At 39.5% G+C, this 22,945-nt stretch overlaps 1 protein-coding gene across 1 annotated transcript in view; it reads left to right on the forward strand.

Annotated features, from left to right (window-relative positions):
• EFHB (EF-hand domain family member B) overlaps positions 1–22,945 on the forward strand; it is a 55,093-nt gene that overhangs the window by 9,797 nt on the left and 22,351 nt on the right. Inside the window, exons 2-6 of the mRNA XM_024245356.3 lie at positions 3,844–3,906; positions 4,629–4,772; positions 6,188–6,368; positions 9,213–9,323; positions 19,193–19,322. Of these exons, the coding sequence (XP_024101124.3) occupies positions 3,844–3,906; positions 4,629–4,772; positions 6,188–6,368; positions 9,213–9,323; positions 19,193–19,322 (629 nt within the window). The remainder of the gene's footprint in view (positions 1–3,843; positions 3,907–4,628; positions 4,773–6,187; positions 6,369–9,212; positions 9,324–19,192; positions 19,323–22,945) is intronic.

The raw sequence follows: 22,945 nt of genomic DNA on the forward strand, positions 1-22,945 counted from the left end.
CGGAAACCCCGTCTCTACTAAAAATACAAAAATTAGCCAGGCGTGGTGGCATGTGCCTGTAGTCCCAGCTACTTGGGAGGCTGAGGCAGGAGAATCGCTTGAACCTGGGAGGCGGAGGTTATAGTGAGTCAAGCTCACACAACTGCACTCCAGCCTGGGCAACAGAGGAAGACTCTGTCTCAAAAAAAAAAGAAAAGAGAGAGAGAAAAGAAAATTTCCTTGCAGTATAATGCAATTAATAAATGTAGAAAGAATGCTAAAATTAGAAAATCCTCATTTGGCAACCATCATAGGAATAATGATTTAGGAAAGAATATCACTAGTTTTTTTTTTTTTTTAAAGAGATAAGGGTCTCACTTTTTTGCCCAGGCTGGTCTTGAACCCTGGGCTCTAGCAGTCCTCCTGCCTCAGCCTCCCAAAGTGCTGGGATGATAGGCATGGGCCACCACGCCCAGCTCATCAGTACATATTAAAACAATAGGTGAAAAGTAGAAATTTTATTTAGATTATCCCATTTAAATTCTAAAGAGTTATTTCTTCTCAGGTTGTCTTTTAAAATTTCTAATATAGTTTTATAAATGCAATAAATGCAACATCTTATATCTCTCAGTTAATCTCTTTTGTTTATTTACATTTTCCTATTCTCTTTATGTTTGTGTGTTTTTTATTAGCTTGTTTTGCCCCTCCGTTTCAAATTGGAGTCTAATAATTCATATTAAAACATTAGGCAGGCTGGGTGTGGTGGCTCACACCTGTAATCCCACTCCTTTGGGAGGCCAAGGCGGGCAGATCACTTGAGCTCAGAAGTTCAAGATCAGCCTGGGCAACATGTCAAAAACTCACCTCTACAAAAAAAATACAAAAATTAGCTAGGCATGGTGGCCCACACTTGTAGTCCCAGTCACTAGGGAGGCTGAGGTGGGAGGATGGTGGAGGTTGCAGTGAGCCGAGGTTGAAAGGCAGAGGTTGCAATGAGCTGAGATCTGCACCACTGCACTCCGACCTAGACGACCGAATCAGACCCTGTCTCAAAAACAAAACAAAACAAATGAAACATTAGGTACTACAAAGAAAATTGGTAGCTGTGTATGTGTTGCATGGCTTGTTTACCCTGGGGCTTTTTTTTTTTTTTCGTTTTGAGACAGAGTTTCGCTCTTGTTGCCCAGGCTGGAGTGCACTGGCACGATCTCGGCTCACTGCAACCTCCGCCTCCTGGGTTCCAGTGATTCTCCTGCCTGGGCCTCCCAAGTAGCTGGGACTACAGGCACGTGCCACCATGCCTGGCTAATTTTTGTATTTTTTTGTAGCAACGGGGTTTCACCATGTTGGTCAGACTAGTCTTGAACTCCTGACCTCGTGATCCGCCCGCCTTTGCCTCCCAAAGTGCTGGGATTACAGGCGTGAGCCACTGCATCTGGCCGGGGCATTGTTATAGGGTGATGAAGTGATGAGGCAGCCTTTATTTTGGGAGAGTCCCGAATATTAATTTTTTTTCTTCTAGGTTATTCAGATTTTCCAGAGAATAGTAATGTAATAATAGTTGAAACTTGTATAGCACATAGCATGTGTGGACACTGTTCTAAGCATTTTATATGTATTAACTCATTTAATTCTCACAATGATCTCTGTGAGGTTGGTGCTGTTATCACCATCTCCATTGTGAGCAAACTGAGGCTGAGTAACAGGGTGACACAGCTTATTTATTGGCAGATATTTGAACCCAAGGAGGCTGGCTTCCAAATCTCTATTTATATTCATGATGCCCTACTGCCTTTCCTATGCACTGCCCACTGGCTAGAGGGCTGGCTTAACTCCTGGCTGCTGGCTTTCCAGGGCCCAGTGGGAGAGGAAGCTAGAGGAAATGCATTATAGAAAGTATACTTTTACTTATTAATGCTCCTATTAATGCCCCGCTACCTTACCTTGGGCTTGATGTTTCTGGCTACAAAACCCCTTTGCAAAAACAAATACACAGTTTGGCAAGAGGGGTTGAGAGTTTGTGTGAAGACAAGGATAACATAGGATGGAGAAGAACTAGGGATACAGTTGCCCTGAATACAAACTTTCAACCAATCTTTCTATTTTCATATCCAAGATTTACCACACCTTCTTCCAAGTGTTGAACTCTTCCTGTATCTGTTGATTCTTAACTGCCTTCAGCTCAGAATAATCCATATGCAAAAGTGGCATATTTTTGGGTGGCATATTCTGATTCCCTTCATAATTTTATTTTTCTTTTTTTGAGATGGAGTTTTGCTCTTGTTGCCAAGGCTGGAGTGCAATGGCATGGCCTCGGCTCACTGCAACCTCTGCCTCCTGGGTTCAAGCAATTCTTCTGCCTCAGCTTCCCGAGTAGCTGGGATTACAGGCACGCACCACCATGCCTGCCCAATTTTTGTATTTTTAGAAGGGACGGGGTTTCACCATGTTGGCCAGGCTGGTCTTGAACTCCTGACCTCAAATGGTCCACCCACCTTGACCTCCCAAAGTGCTGGGATTACAGGTGTGAGCCACCTTGCCTGGCAGCCTTCATATTTTTTAAAATGACTTGAGTTCCTATCCTAAGTATAGAGAGAGACAATATTTCCTGGTATCAGTGAGATTTCTTATAACTTCCAACTGAATTTTAAAAAATCTCACTATATCTCTTCTCCATCTTCTGGGTCTTGCTTTTGCCCAGGTTAGAACACATAGAACACAGCTCCTTTCTTTTTTTGCACAAAGTTCTTCTCACATAATGTAATTGTGTGGGTAGAATTTACTGAAGATACAGCATTAAGACTGGGCTGCTTCTCACTGTCTTATTTCCCATCTTGGTCCCCCCAAGCCTCTCACCCTGTTGCTAGACCTTGGACTCCACACACTTTCTCAATTTATTTGTCATCTCCTTGATTTTTCCTTCTTAGTGTATCTAATCAGAAGTTGTTTTGCCCCTCCCTTTCAAACTGGAGTCTAATAATTCATATTAAAACATTAGACACTTCAAAGATGATATTTTCTCCCATTTTTTTTTTAACAAAGCAATTCAGTTTTCTGCCTGGCTATGTCTGTGGGCTTCCTCTTTTATACCTAGAGATGTCAGCAAGACAGTTTCTTAAACTCTAAAGACTCTCTCACTAAAAGGAATTCCACAGTCAACGCTTAACATAATAACAAACTTTCACCTACCCATATGTATTCATTCATACGTTCACCCACATCTACTCATTCATCCATCCATTCCACTCCATTCTCAATTTCTCTGCTTTTGTCTGTTTGTTCTCTTTCTTTCTCTCTCTCTCTCTACTCTTTCCAGAGACCCAGAACACTATGGGAAGTTAGTTTCTTTCTCTCAGTTTTAAATTTTATTTATTTATTTATTTTCAGACGCCAGGTCTCGCTTCATTGCCCAGGATGGAGTACAGTGATGTGATCACAGCTCACTGTAGCCTCGAACTCCTGGGCTTGAGAAACCCTCCCTTCTTGGCCTCCCAAAGATCATACTTCTATTTCACTGTTATATAGAACAATGAATAATTAACCTGTGATCTATGAGAAGATTGTTCTGAAGGTTGAATTCCTCAACATGTCACAGAATTCCTGTAACTGGATGAATCACTAACAATGTTGGTGGTGTAAAAATATATGCCTACAATTTTATAAATGTTTATAATATATACATAGCATTTAATGTTTGTTACGTATGAAGATTGCTTTATATTTACTATTTGTTCTTCCTTTTTTATGTTAGTCAAAAGTAACTTTGTAGCATCAGAGGCATAGGACAAGTTTGAAATAAATTTCATTCTTCAAAATGCTCCTCTTCCACCCTGACAATGATCAATCCATTTTTTTCCCCCAAAGGCAGGAAAAGTTATTCCAGTTGGTTACAGAGTTGCAACCTGCTTGACTGAAAAACTTCCCAGGGTGAGCACTTTCAATGTACTTTTATATTTCTATTTTTACCTTGTATGTGAACGTTAAGGAATAGGTAACTCAATGTTCCTTATGAAAGTGGTATAAATTTGGGGGGAGGGGGGAGGGATAGCATTGGGAGATATACCTAATGCTAGATGACGAGTTGGTGGGTGCAGCGCACCAGCATGGCACATGTATACATATGTAACTTACCTGCACATTGCACACATGTACCATAAAACCTAAAGTATAATAATAATAATTAAAAAAAAGGTAAAAAAAAAAAGAAAGTGGTATAAATTTAATGTGGTCAATTTGGATTCTTTGCTGTATTTTGAGGCCTTCTATTGATTTTGTCCAAGAAAGTGAAAATCCCAGGCTTACAATTTCTAGCTCCACAGTGATTCAATTACAGGGGATTCAATTTATTTCAGTGGGAATAATGGTATGCTTTGTAACCTGGATACTTCCTGGTTGTTTTCTAAATACAGCATTTAAAATATGTTGTTTAGGGCACATGTTCTCAGGATCTGTGTCATGGAAAAAAATGTTGTTTACTTTCATTAATAAATAAATACATTTTAGGGGGATGTTCATTATTTGGGGCTGTAGTTCCAAATGCATTTACTGCATACATACACTTAAGGTTGTTGGTTGATTGGTATAGATCAGTCGTGTTAATATTTTTAGAAACTGTACCTAATACTATTTTCTTGCCTCGTTCTTTGTAGCTAATTACTCCACCTGAGGCAAAAAAGTATTTCGACTTCAGATATCCACCTGCTGGAGTAGAAAGAGTATTTTATGGAAGAGCAAATGATCCCCAAATTGCACCTTATTTGACACATGGAATTAGATCTAAAATTTCAATACCGGTAATTTATTTTCTTTTTTCCTTGTACATTATTTATTAATTTACCAAGGTGAAAATGCACAAATCAGGTATTAGTGAAATTCATCAGTTCCAGTCTCTTTCCCACCCATATTTTTACTAGCCTTTTCTCAGTCTGTCTTCCAAAAACATTTATCTTGAGCAGTAAAAAAAATCCAAGCAGCAGCAATCAAGACAGTGTGAAGAAATTAACAGTTTAAGCCACAAACTATCTATTCTCCTCTCAAATGATAAAAGCCTAGTTGCATTCCATTTTCTCACAATAAAGAGAAATGCTGTCAGGCTGCGTTAGACAATAAAGAAGACTGTTTTGGTGGGGCATGGTGGCTCATGCCTGTAATCCCAGCACTTTGGGAGGCCTAGGCAGGAGGATCCCCTAAGATCAGGAGTTTGAGACCAGCCTGGCCAACATGTTGAAATCCTGTCTCTACTAAAAGTAAAAAAAAAAAAAAATAGCTGGGGCATGGTAGTGGGCACCTGTAATCCCAGCTACTCGGGAGGCTGAGGCAGGAGAATCGCTTGAACCCGGGAGGCGAAGATTGCAGTGAGCTGAGATCATGCCACTGCAATCCAGCCTGGGCAACAGACTGAGACTCCATCTCAAAAAAAAAAAAAAAAAAAAACTGTCTTGGTGACTTGCCTAGAAGCACTATAGAATACTTATATGGACATTGAGTAGAGGTGGAGTCAAAATGTTTGTTATCTGCTATTGATTGAATGGACAGTCTAGATTCAGAAGACCTGATCTCTATATCTGAAGAGAACTTTTGGAAGTCAAGTGGTTCTTGTGCTTTTCATTTTCACTTTTCTTTTTTTCTTTTTTTTTTTTTTTGAGACTGAGTTTCACTCTGTTGCCCAGGCTGGAGTGCAGTGGCGTGATCTTGGCTCACTATAACCTCCACTTCCCGGGCTCAAGCGATTCTCCTGCCTCAGACTCCTGAGTAGCTGGGACTACAGGCACGTGCCACCACACCCGGCTAATTTTTTTTTTTTTTTTAGTAGATATGGGGTTTCACCATGTTGGCCAGGCTGTTCTCAAGCTCCAGACCTCAGGTGATCTGCCCGCCTCAGCCTCCCAAAGTGCTGTGATTACAGGTGTGAGCCACTGCACCTGGCATCACTTTTCTTAAATATTTGAGTCAAGTAACCTGGAAGCTATCATCGTAAACCTTTTAGTATCACTGAAACCTTTTAACTCATTAGAAAGTTCTTGTAGGCATGTTTAAAATTCATAGCCAATTCTGACAGTTCATTTGAAGGTGAGCAAAGCCAATGATGATAATGAAATGTTTTCCCACAATCGTACAGTCTCCTCTCCCCAGCTATTGATTAGGGTTTCCATTTTCAGATTTATACTTTTTTTTGTTGATATATTTGTGCATTGTATGATTTCTTTAGGCAAACACATTGATAAACCCACAGCCTATTACCACATTTCAACAGAAAATTAAAGATAAAAAAGAATCTATATATCTTAGCAATCGACGAGCACCATTAGGAAAATCTCACGATCAAGCACCAGGATTACCTAAAGGCATGGACACAATCAATACGACATTTGGGACAGCAGTCATCAGAGGTAGTAAAAAAAAAAAAACAAGGAGTGGGAAGCGGCTGGTAAAATAAGTCTCTTTGGAAAATTTGATTAAATATCTTATTTGCATGATGTTTGGTGATGGTGTAAACGATGACTCAAGAAGGAAACATGGGATTGTTGCAAGAAAGTTACTCTCAGAACCAAAATCCTTGACGTGTATGTATGCAGAGGCAGGAAAAATTCAGGTATTGGAGTCCAGATATAGTGAGCACAGTAGGCATGGTGTAAAGACAGGAAAGAACTCAACAAAAATTGGCTCTGGGGCTAGCTAGAGAACTGCAATCCCTTTGCCTTGGACATCCATTTGTGTGTTTTATTTCCAGCAGTGCTTCACACGTGTTAATGACTCTGAACTCTTTATGAAACAGAGTTCATGGCACAGACAAGTTTGGTAAATGCTGTATACCGTACTCCATTCATGCAGATCCGTGAGGTCTACCTGCATACTAACCAAATACAGAGCAGAGTGCATAGTTGACTTCCACTCTGATTTTGAGAGGGAGCAGAGTACCATCTTTCAACAAATAACTCATTAGAGTTGGTCACAGGCCATTCTTCCTTCTGAAGACCCAGGTTCCTGCCATGTTGTTGGGTGCCTTTCTTTACACCTTTCTCAGATTTCTCTCCTATACTCTTTTTCAGGTTATCCCCTCCCTCTAGGAGTCTTACCATAGGAGATCTCAAATTCCATCTTTCTTTATTTTGTGGAGAAATTCTCTCTTTGTCTTTCCATACCCATTGAGGCTCTCGTCCAGGAACCTTAGCTTTGTTTACCAAAAGGCTCATTAGATTATTTTCCTTAAGGTAGTGACATCTACTCTGAAGACAGATTATACTTTGGAATGTAAAATCTGGAGTTGTACCTTATTGCATCAGATCTGAAGTTTTTAAAAATTTGACACATGAAAAATTTATTTTAGAGTAGATTAAATATCCTTTCCTTTTTATGTTTCTGTATATATGAAACATATATATTTATATTTATAAACTATATATATTTATATTTATATAGAGACTGGAGTCTCACCATATTTCCAGGCTGGCCTCAAGCTCCTGAACTCAAATGATTCTCCCACCTTGGCCTCCCAGACTGCTGGGATTACGGGTGTGAGTGACTATTCCCCGCCTCTTCTTTTCGATAGGTTTAAGAAATCCGATGTATATGAACTGTTAGACATGGCGTTATTTTAGGATTAGTTTATTTAATGTGGAAAGTATTCTCTAAGTGTGCCTCATTTAAATATATAAAAGAAACAATGTTTCAAAACATGTATATATGTGTATTATTAAGTGTAATGTTCGTATATCAAAAAGAAGTTCTGCTTTACAGGATTATTTTGATTGGAATCATCTTCTGGTATTCTTAACTATTAGTTTATATACCTCAATTCTTAGCAGAAAGGCCAAAAGAAAGGAAACTTCTTAATCTATGTTAGGTGGAAAGGGAAGAGTGAAATTGTAAATGGAGTTACATTTACAAATTATTATCTAAAACAGTAAAAACGAAATGATTCACTGTACACAAAACTGGGTACCACTGGTCATGGTAATGCAGCTATTAAACAAACATCTTTTCTAGATTTAAGACCAGTAGAAGAATTTCTCCCTGATTCCAGTGATTTCCCTGGTACCTCTGGCTACATTGAGGATACAGATTCTTTTTTTAAATTAATTAATTAATTAATTAATTATTATTTTTTGAGACGGAGTCTCACTCTGTTGCCCAGGCTGGAGTGCAGTGTCATGATCTCGGCTCCCTCAACCTCTGCCTCCCAGGTTCAAGAGATTCTCCTGCCTAAGCCCTCAAGTAGCTGGGATTACAGGCATGTGCCACCACACCTGTCTAATTTTTGTATTTTTAGTAGAGACAGGGTTTCACCATGTTGCTCAGGCTGGTCTCCAACTCCCGACCCCAGATGATCCACCCACCTCAGCCTCCCAAAGTGCTGGGATTACAGGTCTGAGCCACTGAGACCAGCCTGGGAATACAGATTCAGATCAAAACAGACACAGGGTGTATGCTTCCATCTAAAACTGCCAAAATTTACACCATGGCTACCCCACAGGGCATTAGGGGTTCTAATTTGTGGTTCAGATTTGTTTAGATCATTTTGAGAAGTCTGCAGCAAACTAAAATAAAAATTGTACAGAGATTCTCGGGATCAGGAATTTAACTGTGCTTGGAGTATGGCTTACCACAACTAAACAGTTAACTGATAATAGAGTTCTTTTTTTTTTTTTTTTTTTTGAGATGAAAGTTTCGCTCTGTTGCCCAGGCTGGAGTACAGTGGTGCCATCTCAGCTCACTGCAACCTCCACCTCCTGGATTCAAGTGATTCTCCTGCCTCAGCCTCCCGAGTAAAGTAGCTGGGACCACAGGCGCGTGCTACCACACCTGGCTAATTTTTATATTTTTAGTAGAGATGGGGTTTCACCATGTTGGCCAGGCTGGATTTTTTTTTGTATTTTTTTTTTTTTTTTTTAGTAGAAATGGGGTTTCACCATGTTGGCCAGGCTGATCTCAAACTCCTGACTTCAGGTGATTCACCATCCTTGGCCTCCCAAAGTGCTGAGATTACACGCGTGAGCCACTGCTCCCAGCCAATGAATAGAGTTCTAATATGCTTCTGACTTCTAGGGGATGAGCCAGGTCAAGTGGGCTTCCCTTTCTTGATAAATCATTTATGTTGGCTTTGTGATCTCTCGGGATGTCTATGTAGCCTTGCATCCAGCATACCTAATTTCTCATTTGTTCTGGTAAATATAAACATATTATAAATAGGTTAAAAAGTACCTTGGAACTGATTTTATTAATTCTTCCTTCAGAATACTCTGCTAAAGATGTGGTGAATCCACCAAAATCCTATGAAGAAGTATTTAAAGAAGGAAATGAAGGACATGATTTGTATGTTGTTTCTCACAATGATTATTATGCAGGTAAGTGTCCTCCGATGCAAAATGGGCCTGAGGATATGGGACTCTCGGATTTGTGAAGAGGAATAAAGGAGATTAGTACATAAAGTTAAATGCCTGCCATGTAATAGGTGACTAATACAATATTATTCATAAGGTCGTAAACCATGATAGCTGGGAAAACCTGTACCGCATATACTTATGGTTTTTAAAAAATTTTATTAAATTTTTTTTTTTTTAGACAGGGGTCTCTGTTGCCCAGGTTGGAGTGCAGTGGTATGATCATAGCTCATTGCAGTCTCCACCTCCTAGGCTCAAGCAATCCTTCCACCTTAGCCTCCTGAACAGCTGAGACTACAGGTGTGCACCACCATGCCTGGCTAATTTTTTGAGTTTTTAAATAGAGATGAGGTCTTCCTTTGTTGTCCAGGCTGGTCTCAAACTCCTGAGCTCAAGCGATCCTCCCACCTTGGCCTCCCAAAGTGCTGGGATTACAGGCATGCGCCACTGCACTTGGCTGAAGACTTATTCTAAGTGCTTAATTTTATATTAAGAATATTGGGTGATGGTCAAATTCACAAATTTTTGAATCAGATCAGGTTCAAATCCTAGCTCATCCATTTAACTATCTTTTAAAATTTGGGCAATTTACTTATTTGATCATTATATATTCTTATCTCTTAAATGGGTATAGTAATATTGTGAGGATTGAGTAGATGTCAGATGCTTAATACAGCACCTGGAACATAGTTAAGTGCTGATAATTATTAGCTATTATAATAATTATTATTAGCAATCTTGTCTTAAAGTTTCTTGTCTAGTAGCATATTACTAGAATTATTCCATAGCACAACTAAAAAGGCATTAGATGTTTATAGTGCTATAAAATAAAACTCAATTGCCAGTATATTGATGCTAAGTAAAGTCTTGACATAATAAAGGATTGAGAAGTAGACTGATACATGTCCTGAGAAAGCCTATGGATTGTGCATGGTTTATAAACTCAGTCTTGTGAAAATATTTTATTCACGTTTGAAAAAGTTTCAGGTCTATTGCACAGTCTAATCCAATGCTCTTTAATTGTTTTAAAAAGAACTTTGGTCTGGGTGCAGTGGCTCACTCTTGTAATCTCAGCGCTTTGGGAGGCCGAGGCAGGTGGATCACTTGAGCCCAGGAGTTTGAGACCAGCCTGGGCAACATAGTGAGAATCTGTATCTACAAAAAATAAATTAAAAAATTAGTCAGGCATGGTGGTGCATGTCTGTAGTTCCAGCTACTTGGGAGGCTGTGATGGGAGGATTGTTTGAGCCCAGTAGTTCCAGGTTGCAGTGAGCCACGATTGCACTACTGCACTCTAGGCCTGGGCATGTGAATATCCAGTTTTCCCAGCACCATTTATTGAAGAGACTCTCTTTTCCTCAGTGTATGTTCTTGGCACCTCTGCCAAAAATGAGTTCACTCTAGGTGTGTCGATTTGTTTGGATTCTTTATTCTGTTCCATTGGTCTATGTGTCTGTTTTTCTGCTAGTACCATGCTGTTTTGGTTACTATAGCTCTGTAGTATAATTTGAAGTCAGGTAATGTGATTACTTTAGTTTTGATCTTTTTACTTTGGCTATTCTGGATATTTTGTGGTTTCATATATGCTTCAGGATTTTTTTTTCATATTTCTGTGAAGAATGTCATTGGTAATTTGGTAGGGATTGCATTGAATCTGTAGATTGCTTTTGGTAGTATGGACATTTTAACAATATTGATTCTTCCTATCCATGAACATAAAATAGTTTTTGATTTTTTGGTGTCCTGCTCAATTTCTTTCATCAGTGTTTTATAGTTTTCATTATAGAAATATTTGATTAAGTTAATTCCTAGATATTTAATTTTATGTGTGGCTATTGTGTTTAATACATGGGATTACTTTTTAAATTTCTTTTTCATATCATTCACTGTTGGTATATAGAAATGCTACTGATTTTTGTATGTTTATTTTGTATCTTGTAACTTTACGGAATTTATCAGTTCTAATAGTTTTCTTGTGGAGTCTTTAGGTTTTTCTAAATATAAGATCATATCATCTGCAAATAAGGGTAATTTGGCCTCTTTCTTTCCAATTTGCATGCCCTTTATATCTTCTCTTGTCTGGTTGCTCTAGCTTGGACTTCCAGTATGAAGGAAGAACTTTCAGTCTTTCCCCATTCAGTATCATACTAGCTGGGGTTCTGTTGTATACAGCTTTTATTATGTTGAGATGTGTTCCTTCTATATCCAGTGTGTTGAGGGTTTTTATTATTACAGGCATTAGCCACTGCTAATGTTGAATTGCTACTATTATTATTACAGGCTAGTGTTGAAGGGATGTTGAATTTTATCAGATGCTTTTTCAGCATCAATTGAAATGATCATATGGTTTTTTACTCTTCATTCTATTGATATGATATATCCCATTGATTGATTTGCGTATGCTTAAAAATACTTGGGTCCCAGAGATAAATCCCATGAGACTTGCAAATATTATCTTAAACCCATTATTTTAACCTGATAACAACTTAACACTATTTGCATAAACAAATAACAAACAAAGAAAAATAAAATAAAAACTCTATGCCTTAACTTTCTCCCCTTAACTTTTTAACCCTGTTGTTTCTATTTATATCTTATTATAACCTCTATGTCTTGAAAAGTTGTTGTAGTTACTATTTTTGATTGGTTCATTGTTTAGTCTATCTACTCGGGATAAGAGTAGTTTGGATACCACATTTACAGTGTTATACTACTCTGTGTGTTTCTGTGTGCTTACTATTATCAGTAAGTTTTGCACCTTCAGGTGATTGTTCATTGCTTATTATTATTATTTTTCTTTCTGATTGAAATTGAAGTACTCCCTTAAGCATTTCTTGTAGGACAGGTCTGGTATTTATGAAATCCCTCTGCTTTTTTTTTGGCCTGGGAGAGTCTTTATTTCTTCATCATGTGTGAAGCATATTTTCAGCAGATAAGATATACTATTCTAGAATAAAAGTTTCTTTTCTTCAGCACTTTAAATATGTCATGGCACTCTCCTGGCCTGTAAGGTTTCCACTGAAAAGTCTACTGCCAGATTTATTGAAGCTCCATTGTATGTTGTTTCTTTTCTCTCACTGCTTTTAGATTCCTTTCTTCATCCTTGACCTTTGGGAGTTTGATTATTCAATGTCTTGAGGTAGTCTTCTTTGGGTTAAATCTGCTTGGTGTTCTATAACCTTCTTGTACTTGGATATTGATATCTTTCTCTAGGTTTGGGAAGTTCTCTGTTATCCCTTTGAATAAACTTTCTACTCCTATCTCTTTCTCTATTTTCTCCTTAAGGGCAATAACTTTAAAAATAAAATAAAATAAAAAAATAAAAAACAATAATAAATTTAGTCTCACTATGTTGCTCAGGCTAGTCTCAAATTCCTGGGCTCAAGCGATCTTTGAACCCTGGCCTCCCAAAGTACTAGGATTACAAATGTGAGCCACCATGCTTGGCAAGGCCAATAACTCTTAGATTTGCCCCTTTGAGACTATTTTTCTATATCTTTTAGTTGTACTTCATTCTTTAAAATTTTTTTCTTTTGTCTTCTCTGATTGTATTTTCAAATAGCCTCTCTTCAAGTTCATTAACTCTTTCTTCTGCTTGATCAATTCTGCTGTTGAGAGACTGATGTACGTTTCAGTTTGTCAATTGAATTTTTCAGTTCCAGAATTTCTGCCTTATTCTTTTTGTTTTTGTTTGTTGTTGTTGTTTTGTTTTTGTTTTTGTTTTTTGAAACGGAGTCTCACTCTGTTGCCCAGGCTGGAGTCTAGTGGTGTGTTCTTGGCTCACTGCAACCTCCGCCTCCCGGGTTCAAGTGATTCTCCTGTCTCAGCCTCCCCAGTAGCAGGGATTACAGGCACCATCACGCCTGGCTAATTTTTATATTTTTAGTAGAGATGGGGTTTCACCATGTTGGCCAGGCTGGTCTTGAACTCCTGGCCTTAAGTGATCTACCCACCTTGGTCTCCCAAACTGCTTGGATTACAGGTGTGAGCTACCATGCCTGGCCTTTGCTTGATTCTTTTTAATTATTTCAGTCTCTTTCTTAAATTTACCTGATAGAATTTTGAATTCCTTCTCTGTGTTATCTTAAATTTCTTTGAGTTTCCTCAACACAGCTATTTTGAATTCTCTGTCTGAAAGGACATATAGCTCTGTTGCTCCATGATTGGTCCCTGGTGTCTTATTTACTTTATTTAGTGAGGTCATATTTTCCTAGATGGTGTTGATGCTTGTAGATATTCCTTGGTGTCTGGCATTGAACAGTTAGGTATTTATTGTAGTCCTCACTGTCTGTGCTTATTTGTACCCATTCATCTTGGAAACGCTTTCCAGATATTTGAAAGGACTTGGGTGTTGTTATCTAAGCTGTATCTGCTTTAGGGGGCACCCCAAGCCCAGTAACACTGGTTTTTTCAAACTTGTAGAGGTACTGCCTTGATGGACTTGGACAAGATCCAGGAGAATTCCCTGGGTTACAAGGCAGAGGCTCGTGTTCTTTTCCTTTACTTTCTCCTAAACATACAGTCTTTCTCTTGGTTCTGAGCCACCTAAAGCTGGGGGTTGAGTGACACAAGTACCCCTGTGGCCACCACTGCTGACTGTATTGGATCAGACTTGAAGCTAGTGTAGAATTTGGTCTCACCCAAGTCCTGCTGTACTCAACCTCTGGCTGCAGCCTATGTTCACTCAAGGTCCTGGGGCTCTACAATTAACAGGTGGCAAAGCCAGCCAGGCCTGTGTCCTTCCCTTCAGGGTGGTGAGGTCCCCCAGGCCCTGGGTGGGTACAGAAGTACTGTCTGGGAGTCAAGGACTAGAGTCAAAAACTTTAGATGTCTACGAGGTATTCTACTGTATTGCAGCTGAGCTGGCACTCAAACCACAAGATACAGTCTTTCCCACTCTTCCTTCCTCTTCCCAAAGGCAGAGGAACCTCACTGGGTAGTCACCGCCACCCCAGGCCATGAGGAATACTGGCAGACTACCACCAATGTTCTCTTAAGGCCCAAGGTCTCTTAAGTCAGCTTGAAGTTAATGGCCTGAGACTTACCCTTCAGGGAAGCGGATTCCCCTCTGGCCCAGAGCAGGTCCAGAAATGCTATTCAAGAGCCAAGTCCTGGAATCGGGAACCCTAAGAGCCTGCTTGGTGCTCTGCTCCCCTGTGGCCATGCTGGTACCCAAGGTGTAAGACAAAGTTCCCTTTACTTTTCCCTCTACTTTTCTCAAGCAGAAGGAGTTTTGCTCTGTAGCTACCACAGCTGGTAATGTGCTAAGTCTCTTCTGAAGCCAGGAAGTCTCAGAGGCTTACCCAAGGTCCTCGATGTACTACCTGGGGCCTGAATAACTGCAGCTGGTTATTCAGGGCCCAAGAGCTCTTCAGTTAGCAGGTGATGAATGCTGCCAAGATTGGGTTCTTTCCTTCAAGGCAGTGGGTTCCCTTTTGGCCCCGGATGTGTCTAGAAATGTCATCTGCAAACCAGGGCCTGGAATGGCAGCCTCCTGAGTCCCACCAGTGCCCTATCTTGCTGTGGCTGAGGTGGTGTCCTAGATGCAAGGTGAAGTCTTCCCTGCTCTTCCCTCTCCTCTCCTCAAGCGGAAGGAAGGGGTCCCTTTTGGAGCCATGAGTGGAGCTGTGCAGCCTGGGGTTAGGGGAGGGGTGATGCCAGCATTCCCTTGGCTGCCCCAGCTGGTGTCCCAGTATGACACGTATCCCATCACCCACCCCACCCCCAGTCCACTGTCTTTGGACCTGGTTCTGCTCTGGGAGTCGCCTAAGAGTTCCAGTCCTTATGGCCTAGACTGCCTTTCAAGGTTACTTGGAGACACAGAGTGCTATAGCCCTTGGTGGCGAGGTTTGCAGGCACTCAAGTTTGGAGTACTGGGATTGGCAATTCCTTTTTTGGTAGGGCTGATTTAAATGCTGCCTCTGGGAACAGGCATCAGCTGAGTTTGGTTCAGTTTTCCATTCTGCTCTAACAGGAAAGCACTGAGTTTAATACCTCACAATTGCTGTGTTCTCCCGGCCCTGGTGCGAGGAGAAGTTCTCCACATCACTCTGTTGCTGCCGGGGTTGGGGAGGGGTGGTGTCCGTGATTCTAAACTATTTTTTCTATCTCTTGAGTGCCTTTTTTTTTTTTCAGTGCAATGAAGTTAAAATCAGGTACTATGAGTTGCCCACCTGATTTTTGAGATGGGCACTCCTATCTGTGTAGATAGTTGTCAACTTGGTCATTGTAGGGGGTGGGGGGCGGGTGTGGGTCTGGGACACGGGACTGGGACATGATCGGTGGAGCTGTCTACTCTGCCGTCTTGCTCCACTTCCTCTCTCTGAACATTTTTTCTAACCCCCATCCATTGAGCCATGAAATCATTAATCATTAAATAAATGGGATAATACTCTTCATGCTTTTAGGGAGCCTACTCTATATATTTTAAATTTTTTACTTAAATAATATGTAAATAGCAATAAATATGGATCTATAACATTTAAAATACACTTAATACTTTAAAATAACTTAATTTTAATCATTACTAAAGTAAGATACTTTTATAAAATGAAAGCTATATAGAAATACACAATATACAAAAAAATTCCCACAATTCTCTCTCACACACCTTTCTTTTTTTCTTTCTTTCCTTTCTTTCTTTCTTTCTTTCTTTCTTTCTTTCTCTTTCTTTCTTTCCTTTCTTTATTTTTCTTTCTCTCTTTCTCTCTTTCTTTTTTTGAAATGGAGTTTTGCTCTTTCGTCCAGGCTGGAGTGAAGTGGACTGATCTCAGCTCACTGCAACCTCCACCTCCTGGGTTCAAGCAATTCTCCTGCCTCAGCCTCCCGAGTAGCTGGGATTACAGGCGCCCGCCACCATGCCTGGATAATTTCTGTATTTTTAATAGAGACGGAGTTTCACCGTGTTGGTCAGGCTGGTCTCGAACTTCTGATCTCAGGCGATCCATCTGCCTCGGCCTCCTAAAGTGCTAGGATTACAGGCATGAGCCACCGTGCCCAGCCGATAATATGTTTATAGATGTTTTTCTTTGCACTTTTATATGTATCAGTATGTATGTTCATTTTGTTCCACATCATATGTACATTTTTCCTTTTGCTTTTTTTGTCTTATGAAATATTTTGGAATGTCTTTTCATGTCGGTATCTACATTATATTTTCACTATTACAAAAACATATTGTTTATATACCTTTGTAAATGTGATTGGCTATTTCCTTAAGTTACATTCCTAGATTTCTGAGAAATTTTTACTCTTAGAGCCAAACTGTCAGCTCAAATTACTGCCCAATTTGCCCTTAGACCCAGAGTATGAGAATATCCATTTCTCCACAACCTTGCCAATAATGAACTCAGCCAATCTTCTTTATTTTTGCTTAACTAAGAGACAATTATAATTTCTTGTTACTTCAATAACAAGACATTTACTGTTTTTATTTACATTATTTGAGTTACTAGTGAGGCTGAATATCTTTACTCCAACATTTCTTACCCTCTTGGTTGTTCTCTAGTTTCAGTCCTACTTTCTTATCTTGAAATAGAAAACTAACACCACATCAAGACTTGAAAAGAAAAAAGCACAGTATTCAGTTTTAAATAAAAAGACTCCTCTGTTGGGTTCTCAGCCCTTAATCACCCTTTGAATGTTTCTAATATGAGGTAAATGAAATATGAGGGTCGCAATATTCTGATGATCGCACCAAATCTCAGTGAGAACAAGTGTAAAACACCAAACCTCTCAAATCTTAGCTTAGTGGAAAGTGCTGCCAGGGACCTAAATCATTGCCATACCTCCCTTGGTCTTCAGGATTTCCAAAACAATGGTGGAGACCCTGCGGTTTTTCATCATTGATATCTCTTTTTCCCATACAAGGTCCTTACTTACTTTCTAAATATTAAAGTTCTTCACCCATTTTAAGAATTGAGTTACATATTTTCTATAAATTTTGAATATTAATCCTCTATCAGATATATGGTTTGCAAATATTTTTTCCCAACTCATAGGTTGCCTTTTCATTTTGGTGATTGTTTCCTTTGCTATGCAGAAGGTTTTCAATTTGATGTAGTCTCATTTATTTATTTTTGCTTTTGTAGTCTGAGCTTTTGTATCTAAGACATCATTGCCAAGGCCAATGTCAGTAAGTTTTTCCTCTATTTTTTCTTCTATGAGTTTTATAGTTTCAGGTCTTACGTTTAGTTTTTTTTTTTTTAATCTATTTTGAGTTGATTTTTGTGTATGGTGTTGCATGTGGAAATCAGGTTTCCCAGGACCATTTATTGAAGAGACTATCCTTGCTCCATTGTTTCTTCTTGCTGCCCTTGTTGAAAATTAGAGCATTGTATATGTTTGGATTTATTTCTGGGCTCTCCATTCTGTTGCACTAGTCTGAATGTCTGTTTTTATGCCAGCACCATACTGTTCTAATTACTACAGCTCTGTAATATAATTTACATTTAGGATGTGTGATGCCTCTAACTTTTTTCTTTTTCCTAATAATTACTTTGGCTATTCAGAGCCTTTTGTGGTTCTATATAAATTTTTAGGATTTTTTTTTCTATTTCTGTGAAGAATGCTATTGGAATTTTGATAGGGATCACATTAAATCTGTATTTTGCTTTGGGTAGTATGAACATTTTAAGAAAATTAATTATTCTGATCAATGAGCATGGAATGAATATCTTCATTTTATTTATGTCCTCTTCAATTTCTTTCATCATTGTTTTATAGTTTTCAGTGTACAGGTCTTTTACCCCCTTGGTTAAGTTTATTCCTAAGTATTTTTTTATGCTATCATAAATTGAATTATTTATGAATTATTTATTATTCTTGATTTCTTTTTTGTCTAGGTTGTTATTTTTTATAGAAATGCCATGGATTTTTATGTGTTGATTTTGTATTCTTTGACTTTACTTAATTCATTTATTAGTTCTTTTGTGTTTTGAGAAAGATCCTCACTCGGCCGGGTGCGGTGGCTCACACCTGTAATCCCAGCACTTCGGGTGGCTGAGGCGGGCAGATCACGAGGTCAGGAGATCAAGACCATCCTGGCTAACACGGTGAAACCCCGTCTCTACTAAAAATACAAAAAATTAGCCGGTGTGGTGGCGGGCGCTTGTAGTCCCAGCTACTCAGGAGGCTGAGGCAGGAGAATGACTTGAACCTGGAAGGTGGAGCCTGCAGTGAGCTGAGATTGCGCCACTGCACTCCAGCCTGGGCGACAGCGAGATTCTGTCTCAAAAAAAAAAAAAAAAAAAAAAAGAAAAGAAAAAGAAAGAGCCTCACTCTGTTGCCCAGGCTGGAGTGCAGTGGCACGATCTCGGCTCACCACAACCTCCACCTCCTGGGTTCAAGCGATTCTTGTGCCTCAGCCTCCCAAGTAGCTGGGATTACAGGTGCATGCCATCATGACCAGCTAATTTTTGAATTTTTAGAGAAGACACAGTTTCACCATGTTGGCCAGACTGATCTTGAACTCCTGGCCTCAAGTGATTCACCAGTCTCGGCCTCACAAAGTGAGGATTACAGGCATGAGCCACTGTGCCCAGCCAAATTCATTAGTTCTAACAGCTTTTTGATGGAGTCTTTGGAGTTTTTTACATATAGCTTTTCAAATATTAACACAAGGTATTGTTGTGTGTAGCATCCCACCAGTCTCCCAGCTCACATGGGGGAATGCTTCTGTCATCTGTAGCTAAATCTGTGCAGTTTCTGCACTGTTACAATTTCATTTTTTGTTCCATTCTCATTTTCAATGTCAATGAGTACATAGTGTGCATCTTGCAAGATAAGGTTATTTGTGTTGCTTAAGTCATAAGTCTTCCTTTGTTTTTCCACAGGAGAGGCAAAGAACCGAAAGTATAACCCATCAAGTTTCCATAGGTTTAATGTGTATGGAGTACCAACACCACATTTTAATGATGGACGAGCCATGGCGAAATCTCTGTATTGGCTCCATGAACTACAAATGTAAGTTTAATTATACTGTGCCCAGGAACAAGTGTTAGACATTTGGACTTAAAGAAAAGTTGATTTTTAAACTTTATTTTTTTGAAGAGGTAATAAAATGATATGGTTCAAACAAAATGATTAGAAAAAAATAGAAAAAACAGTGTAATGTATTTCACTTCTGACACCCATCCTATCTAGTTCCTACAGAGGTAAAAATGATACCTCTTTTTTTTTTTTATTGTCTTTATTCTGAAGTTGCAAGCAAACATAAAGACATATATGCATGTTTTAACTCTCTGGGATCAAATTTATTTGTGTTTCTTAAATACAATGGACTTTCAAAACTCTGCCAAGACAATTGTAATTGACTTGAAATTTATTTATTTATTTATTGAGACAGATCTTGCTCTATTGCCCAGGTTGGAGCATAGTAGGGCCGTCATAGCTCACTGCAACCTTGAACTCCTGGACTCAAGCTATCCACCTCAGCCTTCTGAATAGCTGGGAATAAAGGCATGAATAACCATCCTGTCTTGACCTGATGTTTGTTATTCATCTTTGTTGAGTAGCTATTTGGGCACCTGAGCATCACTCAACTTTTTCAAATTGTGACCTTTTTATGTCTTCATTCTGTAAAAACTACTTCCTTAGAAAACAAAATTGGGTCCTTAGTTTTTCATTTCCTGTGTTATATTTTATATCTGAGCCAACACATAAACTTTGGAAGATTGCTCATAAAAGTCTAGATATCTTGTTATGCTTAAAAAAATCAGAAGATTGTGGATACTGGTACCATGGTTTGAACGTTGTAAATACTGGTGCCGTCCCACCCTCCACAGAAAGATATGTCTATGTCCTGATGCCCGGAACCTATAAATGTTACTTTTTGTGGAAAAAGGGCGTTTGTAGATTTAATTAAGGATCTTGAGATGAAGAGATCATTCTGGATTATCTGAGTGGATGTTAAATCCAATGATCAGTATCCATAGAGGGGAAGAAGAAAATTTGATACACAGGAGGAAAAGACATGCAGAAGGGAAGGTATGTGAAGATGGAGATAGATATTGGTGTGATGTGCCTATAACCAAGGAATGCAAAGTAATGCCAACAGCCATCAGACTTTGGAAGAAGCAAGGAATGGGCTGGGTGTGGTGGCATATGCCACAAAAAAAGCAAGAAATGAATTCTCCCCTAGAGCTGTTAGAGGAAATGTGGCCTTACTGACACTTTGATTTCAGACTTCCGGCTTCTAGGACTGTGAGAGAATACATTTTTTTAAGCCATCAGTTTTTGGCAATTTCTTATAGCAACCACATGAAACTAATGAACAGGCCTTGCATTCGTGTTTGTCAATGATAGGGGTAGATTTGTTCTGACCTCTGCCCTCTTTAAAGGAGACAATGACCCTCTAGGTTTCCATAGGCCCAGCATGCACAGAAACTTAACGTTACTGCAGGTATCCAACCTGCCTCACTCTTTTGCCTATTTTGTCTCTGTGACAATAACAGTTCTCAGTTATAGAGGCAAAATTCTGAGCACTTTATATATTATTAGTTTAATTCTACTAAGAACTCCACAGGATAGGTGCATTATAATTTTTATTCTTCCCATTTTACAGGTGAAAAAGCTGAGGTACAGAGGGGTTAAATCATTTGCCTAAGATCATGCAGCTCAGACGTATCAGGGTAAGAATGTGTGGTGGCATATGCCTGTAGTCCCAGTGCTTTGGGAGGCTGAGGTGGGAGGATGGCTTGAGCCCAGGAGCTTGAGGCCAGCCTGGGCAACATAGCAAGACACCATCTCTAGGGAAAACAACAAAAAAAGCAAGAAATGAATTCTCCCCTAGAGCTGTTAGAGGAAATGTGGCCTTACTGGCACTTTGATTTCAGACTTCTGGCTTCTAGGACTGTGAGAGAATAGGACTATAGATATTTATAATTAAATATAATAAATAAGTTGATACTTAAAAGGAGACAAATATGGTTTATCCATTTTCAATGGGTTAGAAATATAAACTTGCTATCAGTTTGTAAAACATATGAGGTAAACACATTAACAACAATGTGGTCCTCAAGAACATCCTAAGAGCAGAGCAAATATCAATGATTTAGTGTTGCCACAGAAAAAGACACAAAGTTTATAAGGGCAAACAGTGTGCAGTGCATGCTTTCCTCCAACTTGTCTCTACTCCCAAGAGGACACTATTTATGGAACAGTGTTTTATTTGATCATACATTTTGTATTTTTTTTTTTTGAGATAAAGTCTCCCTCTGTCACCCAGGCTGGATTGCAGTGGCATGATCTCGGCTCACTGCAACCTCTACCTTCTGGGTTCAAGCAATTCTCATGACTCAGCCTCCCGAGTAGCTGGGATCACAGGTGCGTGCCACCATGCCTGGCTAATTTTTGTATTTTTAGTAGAGACGGGGTTTCACCATGATCGTCAGGCTGGTCTCGAACTCATGACCTCAGGTGATCCGCCCGCCTCAGCCTCACAAAGTGCTGGGATTACAGGCATGAGCCACTGCGCCCAGCCCTTTTTGTATTTTGAAACTTAATTGGAATGTTATTGCTAGCAGTAGAGAAATTCTTTATTCTTTTGGTTGCAATTTAAAAAGAGCTCACTACTTCATTCAGTTTGATTTCTGTTACAAACATGGAGTCAAGTGTGTCAGTTTACATTTTGAGGCATCTAATTTTATATGCACGATTTAATGTAAATTTGGTTTACTCTCAACTTTTATGGGATATATTTCCCCTGTAAAAGAGGATCTCTATTGGCTGGGCACAGTGGCTCATGCCTGTAATCCCAGCACTTTGGGAGGCTGAGGCAGGCAGATCATGAGGTCAGGAGTTCGAGACCAGCCTGGCCAACATAGTGAAACCCTGTCTCTACTAAAAATACAAGAATTAGCTGAGTGTGGTGGCACGCACCTGTAGTCCCAGCTACTTGGGAGGCTGAGGCAGGAGAATCGCTTGAACCCGGGAGGTGGAGGTTTCAGTGAGCTGAGACGGCACCATTGCACTCCAGCCTGGGTGACAGAGCAAGACTCTATCTCAAAAAACAAAAACAAAAACAAACAAACAAACAAACAAAAACGATCTCTATCTATATTTTGCTTATGACCTTTGGTTTGAATAATCAAACCAAAGTCAAATCAAACTTTGGTTTGAGTCATCAGATGGTAGGCATGCATGTGTGAGTGCATGTGTTTGTGCGCATGTGTGAATGAATGAATTCATTGGCGCACAAAGAGCTTTATCTGAGTTGGTTCGTGAATGCAACTCATGATTGTTGTGTAATGATGTTGCAGTTATTGATATTCTGACATACATGGTTGCCCACAGATACTTCCTGATTGTTGCAGAAGCATACTCCGGGCAGTTCTTGACTAAAAAGAGTTGGCTCTGTGCCTTACAGTTCTTTTGCTTATCATCTCTGCATCTTCCTAATTATGTACCTTGGAGCTGATTTTTTTTTTTTTTTTTTGAGATGGAGTTTCACTCTGTTGCCCAGGCTGGAGTGCAGTGGTGTGATCTTGGCTCACTGCAACCTCTGTCTCCTGGGTTCAAGCGATTCTCCTGCCTCAGCCTCCCGAGTAGCTGGGATTACAGGTGCCCACCACCACGCCTGGCTAATT

The sequence above is a fragment of the Pongo abelii genome, chromosome 2 (genome assembly GCF_028885655.2).
Source record: "Pongo abelii isolate AG06213 chromosome 2, NHGRI_mPonAbe1-v2.0_pri, whole genome shotgun sequence".
In the NCBI taxonomy this organism is placed as follows: Eukaryota; Metazoa; Chordata; class Mammalia; order Primates; family Hominidae; genus Pongo; species Pongo abelii.